The sequence below is a fragment of the Dendrobates tinctorius genome, unplaced genomic scaffold (assembly GCF_039654945.1).
Source record: "Dendrobates tinctorius isolate UK_male_01 unplaced genomic scaffold, ASM3965494v1 ptg000102l, whole genome shotgun sequence".
Taxonomy (NCBI): domain Eukaryota; kingdom Metazoa; phylum Chordata; class Amphibia; order Anura; family Dendrobatidae; genus Dendrobates; species Dendrobates tinctorius.
The window spans coordinates 37,361,843-37,372,500 of NW_027361770.1; the positions used below are offsets into that span (position 1 = coordinate 37,361,843).

General features: G+C 45.0%; 2 protein-coding genes across 2 annotated transcripts in view; one reads left to right on the plus strand and one right to left on the minus strand.

Annotated features, from left to right (window-relative positions):
- Positions 1 to 10,658, minus strand: part of NFX1 (nuclear transcription factor, X-box binding 1) — a 142,581-nt gene that overhangs the window by 56,671 nt on the left and 75,252 nt on the right. The window contains exons 10-12 of the mRNA XM_073587844.1: positions 3,571 to 3,668; positions 2,382 to 2,412; positions 637 to 719 (exon numbers count right to left, since the gene is read on the minus strand). Coding sequence (XP_073443945.1) covers positions 637 to 719; positions 2,382 to 2,412; positions 3,571 to 3,668 — 212 coding nt within the window. The remainder of the gene's footprint in view (positions 1 to 636; positions 720 to 2,381; positions 2,413 to 3,570; positions 3,669 to 10,658) is intronic.
- Positions 9,335 to 10,658, plus strand: part of LOC141099780 (uncharacterized) — a 1,617-nt gene continuing 293 nt past the window's right edge. The window contains exons 1-2 of the mRNA XM_073587842.1: positions 9,335 to 9,490; positions 9,596 to 10,658. The exon at positions 9,596 to 10,658 is cut by the window's right edge and continues 293 nt beyond it. Of these exons, the coding sequence (XP_073443943.1) occupies positions 9,360 to 9,490; positions 9,596 to 10,658 (1,194 nt within the window). The 5' untranslated portion in view covers positions 9,335 to 9,359. The remainder of the gene's footprint in view (positions 9,491 to 9,595) is intronic.

Genomic DNA, 10,658 nt, shown 5'->3' on the forward strand with positions numbered 1-10,658 from the left:
GGAAGCCGACGAGAAATGGACCAGGCCGATCTTGCGCGATCAGCGATAGCCAGCAGGGGGGGCCGGTCGGAGGTGAGTGTCACATGTAGCGAGATCGCTGCTGCATCACAAAATTGGTGACGCTTTAGCGATATCGCTATGTGTAAAGCCCCCTTTAGGAGACTTAATCTTTGGTTTTTAATCTACTTTATCTTGCTTTCTTTATTAATGATCACTAGATGGCCCAACCACTGGGTCCCAATCCATTCTAATCAAGGATTTGCAGGTCTGATTGATCTCTTTCAGTTTTCTCTAAAGGGAACTACAGCACAACCCAACGTGAACAGGGACAGCTGCAGTTCACAGGATATCTGGCCTGCTGTGCAGAAAAAGCTGAAGAGGGTGCAGCAATGTGACCACCCAACTCCCAGGATTGGTGTGGTTTCCAGAGGTCGGGGCACCAAGTAATGGCAAAGCCTAGTGATATACCATTACTTACCGTGATGGGAATACCCCTTTAAACTAAAAAACGTTAATAGACATTATACTGACAGAAATGATTGAGAAGTTGACTCACTGTAGTGCAGGATAACAGGGCAGAAATGTCAGCAGACAGCATCTAGGGGGCGCTCTACTTCATGAAATACATCAACTCACCACACAGCAAATATCACTGCATTTATGTCGCCCGCACTGACGTTTCTTGTTACAGCGCTTGTCACAAATGAACGCGAGATCTTCTATAGTTTGAGAAGCAGGAAAAAGAAAATACAACAAATGAAGGTTTTTAAAACATTTGATGCTAAGAAATCTGTTGAATTTCTGCTGCTCCACATTTCTGGCTGGTATATGTTTCGTTTCCTGCATTGGGTCAGGAATTATACAATAAGGTATCAGGTGAGTAATTATTTTTTTTTTCTTTTCAACCACATTTCCCTGTTAAAACTTCAGCTTATCAAATCCAGGACAACGGGTTTAAAGCTCCGCATAGCTAACCTGCTCCGTTTCCAACTGATAGCCATAGGGACACAATCCTAAAGACACACACTAAAAATACGGTAACTGCTTTTTGGCCCAAATCACTGCAGAAAGTTTGCCTCAGGCTAATTTCCTGCAAGCCATCTGTAAAACTGACCGATGCAGACACAAGCCAAGCCAGGTCACCTTATCACCACAGCAGGTGAATCCTGTGAAAATAAAGTCAATTTCCATTTCCAATCCCAGATCCAACTGCTCATCTTGAACAGAATGCCGCCATATTTGGGATGAAATTAGCTAATGTTTACAGGTACACAACAGTTATTCAAAGGAGTATTTCCACATATGATTAAAGAATCTGTGTTAAATCCAACCTCTTTTATAAGGTCCAACCATTCTACTTGGCCATGTATTCCTTACAAGTTTCTGATTAGGATTAAAAGGTGCACCAATATGCAGAAACAGCCTTCTTGGCCCTTTCCTAGACTATAGACCAAAACATATTCAAGATGGTTATAAAATCAATATGGGCTTAAAATACAGACTCCCGCTTTAATTTTTGGGTACAATTCAGGAGTTTAAGGTTATGTTCCCATGGTCAGTAAACGCTGCGTACATCCGCAGCGTCCAGACGTTACAGCATAGTGGATAGGATTTCAAGAAATCCCATGTCCACTATGCATGCACCGATACCTGTGGATCACACGTGGAAACAGACAAAGCTAAGCATCACAAAGGAGGAAACCTAGAGTTTGGCAACGTCAATGGATTCCAGACTTCAGGCAGTCCACTGCCTGCAAAGGATTCTCTAAAAAGTATTAAACATATTTTTTTACGGGTAAAGCTCATTTGTCCAATTACTTTTGAGGTGCTGAAATGAAAAGACTTTGTAGAATAATGTCTGAAATTCCTAAAGATTTCACGGGATATTTTCATTCAACCCCTTTAATTAAACCAGAAAATCTAGACTTCAATTGAATTTTAGTGGTTTAATTTTAAATAAAAAAAAATAGTGGCATGCACGAAGATTAGGTCACTGTCCAAATATTTCTATACTGAAAAGAATATAGCTTTAACATCACACATCTATGAAATGAATCTGAATGACCAGCATTTGTACAATATCCCATTACCCCATGACAGGTCATGTGTTTTGTAGTTTTCAACAGCCTCACCAAACAGAAAATTGTGGGAAGAGTGGGATGAGGCGTTCAGTAGCTGCATCTTTACTACTATCTGTAGTTGCTATCTGCTCCAGCTAATTCACAGATGGGGAACTTGTGTCTATTAACTTAAAATGATGCAACTAGTTCAAATACCCCATTTCAGAATACCCTAACAACCTCTTTAAATAGCAAAATCAACATCTAAAATGCCGCTATATTGTTACATTCAGATATAGCGACAGCATGGAACTGGCTTACCTTCATTTTGTATCAGATCACAGGGAACTTCCTATAGAAAATAAATGAATGGAGAATGTAATGAATGGTGATTAAAACTGAGAATGCACAAGCAAAATCATTAAATAATTTCCTATATTAAAACATAAAAAAAAACACCTTAAAAGGGTAAACTGTGAAAAATGTTTTAAACAGTGATCAATAAATACATAAAATGAATATTTTAAAGTCTATCTTGGCCACATCTGTTAGGCAGTTATATGGAATCTATTCTTCTTGTAAAAGGCAATTTTAAGACGCGGGGGGTTACTGGGATTAGAAACTAGAAGTAAACATTTATTGATCCTAAATATCACCAGTTTGTAAAATAATTCCATACACATAATACAACTAACACTTATAAAGAGCTTTACATTTGCAGGCTTACACGTTTCCATTAATAATAATAATAATAATAATAATAATATTTATTTTTATATAGCGCCAACATATTAATAAAATCACTTCAACTCTATAGTGCAGGGGATAATGTTCCTAATCATGTGTTCATACATTATCTTAAAAAATATTATTTAAGAAGCACTCTGGGGAAAAGCTGGCTCTGTTCTTCTGCAGGGCAACGCCTGTGCACATTTATGCTGTTAGTCCCAACAATCACTACATTTTGCTCTTGTCCGGTAATCTGCTGCACCACTCAGCCTTCACTGTGACTCTTTGGTTCATAGGATGGATTGAAAGTCACTTTTGCTATCCAAGCCTATGAGAACCTTGTTAGAAGTCTTATGGAAATGTAAAAAAAAAAAGTGACTTTTGATCCTTACTGAAGACTCTGATCCATATAATAAAGTATTTCACATTTTCCCTGGTGTGGATCTTAAAACATGATGCGAGCCGTTTGGAAAATACACCGAAATAATCACTGTGATGCTGCCACTAACCCAAAAAGTCACACTTCTCAGCCCACTTCTGCCTTGAGTGACATTCCCCTAGCTGAGATAAGTCATCACAAGCTGGCTCTGGTGGCATCTGGCACATGAGTAGTGAAGCGTTGTGTCCTGGACTCAACTTCATCTCTGAATGCACGAGATGCGGCCGGGCGGCTGGTAATGGTTCACAAGAGAGCTACTACTGGTGAGGAGCACTGTTGTACTGTTTCACAGTAAGCACATGGCTAGCCAACATCATTACGGCAAGTCTACAAACAGAATACCTTCGTTTTAAAGCCACATCGGCAGGATACGTTGGACGTCCGAGAGCAAGGACCACATTCTCCTTCATGACAGAGGTTCTCACAGGTGTGAATGAAGTCTGAATGAGAACAGAAACTTGTTATTTTTTAACTACAATACTGTATTCAAAAAACAAATAAATGATTTTAATGGACATTAAATATTGACGAAATTGTATACTGTCTAAGGTACAGTACCATATAGGTTCTACTGTAATGACTGAACACAATGTGAACTTTGCCTCAGTAGTAACCACTCCGTTTCTCATAAATAAGCCACTTAAGTGAAGATAAGAAACTTGTAGTATATCTTACTAAATTATTCTCCCTGAAAAAACACTCTCAAATCTGTCTATAAATCTGTCTGCAGTGAAGGATCAGATCACTAATGCTGCCTATAGGTACTGTCACACTTAGCGATGTACCAGCGATATGATGCGGTCAGGATCGCTGGTACATCGCTAAGTGGTTGCTAGTGAGCTGCCACACAGGCAGATCTCACTAGCGACATCGCTGGGGACGGGGATCGCTACTTACCTGTCAGACGAGGCGATCCTGCGTCCTCCCGCCCGTGTCCACGCGTCGCTCGTCCTCACAGCAGGAAGCGCCGCAGGAAGCAGACGACGAGAAACAGTCCTGAACGTTCTCGCGCGATCAGCGATAACCAGCGGGGGAGCCGGTCGTAGGTAAGTATCACACATAGCGATATCGCTAGCAATATCGCTATAACGTCACTAGTTATAGCGATATTGCTAGCGATATCTCTTAGTGTGACATGCCCTTAAGAAATGTATAGGAGAGGGGATGGAGAAACTAGAGGGCGAGAAAAGCATAAAGGCACGGAGAGAAACTGCCGACGCATCTAGTGCGGAGGACAATTAACTGTATAAAATGCATTAATGGGCAGAAATAGTGGTTTTTCTCATGCACACACACATGGCCGCTTATTCTGGAGTCATCTGAAGGTGCAGTTATAAGATAAAGGGATTTTCCAGTACCAGGACAATCCCTTCTCAATAGATGTATTCCCACTTCTAAAATAATTACAGCCTGTACTCGCCCAAGGTGACGGCACAAGGTCTCAAGGGTCATTCAAACAACAGATGCTAATAGTCTGCTTCACTCAATTCTTTTGGATGAAACAGACATCCAACGGAAGAGAGCACCGTAGTTGCTCTATGACTTTCCTCCGAATGTCAGTTACATCCGAAGGAAGAAGTGAAGCAGCTCATTGACTGCAGGGCTCACGTGACATGATGTCATGTGAGCCCCAGGACATCAGGCGCTGGTGTTTCTAGAATGGCCGGGGGCACCAGAGGCAAGTACAAGCTGTCATTTCTGAAGGTGTAATATAGCAATGCTGCGGGCCCTCATAAGATGTTAGCGCCAGTGAGCAGTCCTTTTTCCTGTAGATTTCCCTGTGGTGGTCTGTTGTCTCCCGAGATATCAATCGGTGCATACGCATTTTACCAAAGGCCACTGCAGAGAAATCGACGAGAAAAGGGACTCTGCTCATCGGCGCCAAAGCCTGGAGCATCGCCTCACTCCTGCCGCCGGCCTCCTGTGATCTCCCCAAAACCCCAGTAAGCTTCCTTTAGATTATAAGACACCCCCCCATTTTCCTCCCAAACTTTGATGAAAAAAGTGCATCTTATAATCTGAAAAATAAGGTACATTTCTCAAAATGAAAATGCTTCAAAATGCTCTGTGTTAACACAAGACCAATTATTTTACGATACATTTTGCACTGAGGGTTATTTTTCCTCAATGTCTTTTATGCATCTTAGTTTTTTCATTTATGATCAAACATCAGAACTTTCTACAGCGCCTGTGCTGCATTGCAGAAAGTAGTAGATTACATCCTGACTCTCTTGTATATCCCTAACAAAAACCTTTTGAAGTGCTCCAGCGAGGTATGCAAATTCGGGCAGGGTGGTCCAATGAGCACCATTGCAGCGGCACCCGTCCCTCCTCTCCCCTGCTAAAAGCCGGTCCCCTCGCTGTGATTGATGTGGATGACGCGTCCTGCATCATCCACATATCCAAACGAAATCTCACGCCTGCGCAGGGACATTGCCGGCTCGCGCAGGAGCTCTTTGCTTGGCCCTACCTCAGGCAGGGCTCAAAACCTAACTGCACATGCACTACCACAGCTTTCTGGCTCCTGCCTACCGGAACCATTTCATCCATATTATTTTGTTCCCTGCTGCCAGAATAGAGTATATCCCCAAAAATGATACAGGGAAGTCAGGACATAATATACAAACTTTCTGGAATGCAGTACCGGCACTGAGGAAGGTGGAGATAATGTTTCGAACATGAAAAAACTGGTGACAGATTCCCTTTTATCATAGAATATACCAGCTTTCTCTACCTGTCGAATAATCCGTAATGTTGCCTCACCTACACTACTGAAGATCAGTAACGGCGTTTGGCCAAAGGGTTTACTAAATTACCACACCCATTTACCTCAGTAATCATTGACTCATTAATGTTACCTATTAATGCTGCAAATTCAATAAATGATCATATCTTTTCTTTTCAATGTTTTATTTATTGAAATTTGCCAGTTACATCAAAAAGAAAGCAATCAACAAAGTAGCTTAAGAAATTATTATATAACCTACAAATTCCATTTTTTGGGAGTTAAACAAGTGATTTGAAATATCAATACATGGCAAAAACTATTGCTATACAGAGGTTTAAGGACAACAGCAGCCTTAAAGGAACTTCCAGTAGCAAGATATATCTGGGTTCAAATCTGGGTTCCTTCCATCCACATGCCCTGGCTACATCACATATGCTATGATGTCAAACAAAGATGAAAAAAAAAAAACAGTATAGGGAGTAAAGGGACAGGAGGTCAAGCAGAGAAAGGAGGAAGTTGGAAGATAGGGGTGAGATATAGGGGCAGTAGGGGGAGGGGGGGTAGAGGGGAGCACTAGGCAACAAGGATTCTGTCTACACTGATAGAACCGAACAAGGAGGCCACTATAGCCTTATTAGTTTTTACTAATGACTCTGAATCGGGTCCATGGGTGCCATATTCTTTCAAAAACTGAAAGAGAGCCATTCACCAGGGCAGCTAGTTTGGCTACCTGATATAGCATGGCTACCTTTTCCTGTAGTTGGGATATAGATGGAGTAGTAGCTGTCTTCCAGTTCATAGGTATCAGAAGTTTCGCTGCTGAAAGAATGTGTTGAGTCAACAGAGCGGTATTCTTATGTCCAGTCGGTGACAGGAAATTTAAGAGCACTATCTCCGGTGTCAATGTAAGCTTTTTGCCCACAATTTTCCCGATATAATCCTCTATCAGGTGCCAGAACTGCAGCAGGGGTGGACAAGACCACCACATATGTAAGGCTAGTTTCACACTAGCGTTTATGAGCGCAGCGACGGCCTGCGCACGGCCGCCGCTAAGCCCCGCCCCCTGCCGCGCCTCTGCCGGTAGCTCCGCCTACCGGCGCATGACGCTGCATGCGCCCTCTATCTTTATCACTGGGGGCGCAGGCCGTGCGCAGTATGCGTTTGGCGGCGCATGCGTCCTTTTGACAGTGCGCCGACCTGCGCCAAACGCAACCTGCTGCAGTTTGGTTGCACCGGCGCACCGGCACAAAGGCGCATGCGCCGCCAAACGCATACTGCGCACGGCCTGCGCCCCCCAGTGATAGATAGGGGACGCAGGGCGCATGCAGAGTCATGCGCCGGTAGGCGGAGCAACCGTCGGAGGCGTGGCAGGGGGCGGGGCTTAGCGGCCGCCGTGCGCAGGCCGTCGCTGCGCTCATAAACGCTAGTGTGAAACTAGCCTAAGTAAGGCTGGTTTCACATTAGCGCTTTTGTGCGCAGCGCATCGGGCGCACCAGTGCGCATGCGCACTGCGCACCTATATTTTACATGATGTGCGCATGGTCTTGCGCATATTTGCGCTTTCGTGCGCATGCGTTTTTTTGTCTTTTGCGCCAGGCGCGTCAGACGCAACATGTTGCATTTTTGGTTCCGCCCTGTCTCGTTAAAACAACGCATGCGCACGGAATGCGCACGGAATGCGCAAAAACACCACATTGGAGCCTATGGGAGCGCAATACTTGCGCATGGTCTTGCGTTTTTATGCGCATGCGTTTTTTACATAAACATGACTGAAATTTGGTCTAGACAGTAAAAAAACAAAATTGAACCAAGGTGATAAAATGGTGTGGGCACTGGGATTCCACAATACTTTAAGGATTGCTCACTAGTGGACACACAGCACAAGCTGCACCAATGTAAGTATGAAAAACCTAATGTCTGGCTGAAATTTCAATACATTTCTATGTACTTATGTCTCTTTTTTTTTTTATTGCAGCATGTCTTCATCTGGTGAAGAATATGTCCCCGGGACAGGGCAAGAGGCAGAAGAAGTGAGTACTATGCTTCCGTATGGATTTGAAAAAATAAACACATGTGATTAATTTTTTTGGTTTAATTTTCAGAGCTCATCCTCCATCACGCCACCACCACCGGAGGAACGGCAGGAGCAGCAAGGCCAAGTGCGGGCGGGTAGACGTGATGTAAGTACAGACGGACTGTTTTTTTTTTTTTTTTTACTTATTTTCTAGTCTGGTTTTTTTTTTTTTTTTTTTTTGGTATTTTTTAATTTTATTTTTTTTAAATTTTCATGGTTGTTTTTTTCGATGTTTTTTTTTTTTTTTCCATTTATTTCCATTTAAAACAAATAATTTTTTCATGGATTGTTTATCAATATCTAGGGCTCAAAGTGTGTATGTGTGTGTGTGTGTTTGTGTGTGTGTGTGTGTATGTTTGTTTGTTTGGGTATATGGGCACGGGACTATGGGATGGAGGATATATATGATGGGTATATGGGCATGGGATAGAGGATATGTATGATGGTATATGGGCACGGGACTATGGGATGGCGAACATGTATCATGTGTATATGGGCACAGGCATATGAGATGGCGAATATGTATGATGGGTATATGGGCACAGGACTATGGGATGGAGGATATGTATGATGGAATATGGGCACGGGACTATGGGATGGAGGATATATATGATGGGTATATGGGCATGGGATGGAGGATATGTATGATGGTATATGGGCACGGGACTATGGGATGGCGAATATGTATGATGGGTATATGAGCATGGGACTATGGGATGGAGGATGTGTGATGGGTATATGGGCACTGGACTATGGGATGGAGGATATGTATGATGGAATATGGGCACGGGACTATGGGATGGAGGATAATTTTAAATTTATATAACTAACCACAGTTAGTTACTATGCCCGGGCAGCGCCGGGCTCTTCAGCTAGTTATCGATATTTTTTTTTTTTTAAATCTTTCAAAGATTAATGTTTGTCTTTCTTTTCTAGGCTCCACAGCGGGAGGAGGACCTCGCCCTGGACAACGACGAGCTCATCCGTCTAGTCCAGGAGCGAGTCCCGTTGTGGGACACCCGTCACCAACTGCACTCGGACAACGTGGTGATCCGGCGGCTCTGGAACGAGGTGGCCGCATCGCTGATGGATGGCTGGGACAATGCCTCTCCCCGGGTCCGCAAGGATTTTCGTAAGTATTTAAATGCAGTGTGATGCAGCAGTGATCTTGGCCGGGATCACCCAACTGTGTGTGATGCTATTAACTCCATGGAGTTTCTATCATCACACACAGTTGGATGATCACAGCCTCCAGTGCATAGTCTTACTTTTTTTCTTTTTTTTTTTTTTTCCATCACAGTGAACAAAGTCAGAACCCGTTGGCGCTCGATGAAGGACCGCTTCAACAGGGATATCCGTCAGGAGAATAAGGTTCGCAGTGGTGCTGCGGCAAGGACCGGCACGAAGTACCGATACCATCGTGCCTTGGCATTTTTAAGACCGGTCCTTGCCTCCCGAACGTAAGTATTTTCTAGTTGTATTGTGTTTTATTCTGTGCTTTTCTATTCCACAGGAGTTGGCGATTGTTAATTTATGGTAGTAATTTCTTTCTTTTCTTTTCACAGCACCTGGAGCAGCACCCTGCAACCTGGTCCCGAAGCGGTCCTTCATCAAGCTGCCCCGGACCCCTCCCAGCCATCCATCAGCGAGGAAGCACCTTGCAGGTCTGCACCACAGTCATCTGGAGACCAGGAAGCTGGTCGCTCAGGTGTTCCCCTGTCCCAGGTCTCTGCCACTGGTTTTGCGGGCACTTCCCGCCAGCAGCGGCAGAGGACCTTGGACAGGCCTCTCATGCCCGAGTTCGTTGAATTGAGCTCGGTCTTTCAGAGTAGCCTCAAGGCACTCTCCGATAGACTTGAGAGTGGTTTCCTCCTTTTGGACCAACGCTACAAGTCTATCGAGGGTCGCCTTGAGCGCCTGGAAGTCGACCTCGCCAGACCAGCGCATCATTTTTACACCCAAATAGCTCGGGACACGGCGGAACACCTTACCCCTGACCTCCAGTTGACTGTCATGCAGGCCTGCAACAATGCTTTTATGCAGGCTATGCAGCAGAGTAGGATTATGCAGCAGTCAGTGGTGGCATTTCCACCGGTGCCACCACTGACTCGTTTTACAGCATTACCTACTTCTGCTGCATATCACTGCACAGCCACCACACTTCCAAGCCTCGCCGGACACCAATATACCGCCCCAAGTCCGAGTGCAGCTGGACACTTACCCGCCAACACCATGCCAAGCGCTGCTCCTGCCTGGCCCACCACTGCTGCCGCCACCACCACTGGATGGCCCGTCGTCACCACCCCTGCCTTGAGCGCCGCAACCACCACCACCAGCGGGAGGACCACCCCGGTATGGACCGCCACAGCCACCACGCCTGCATGGACCGCCACCACCACCACCACCACCACCACCTCGGAGCAGCATCAGCTGGGGGACCCGCATTCAATATTTACGGCCCCTGCCAGGACATCCACCACCTCCAGCATGCCACAGCTGGAACAAGATCCTGGCAGGCGGTCAACAAGTGCCAGGCGGTCCCCCAGCTCCAGCCAGTCCCCAGCCTCCAGGCGTTCCAGAGGCTCAAGGCGGTCCAGAGGCTCAAGGCGGTCCAGAGGCTCAAGGCGG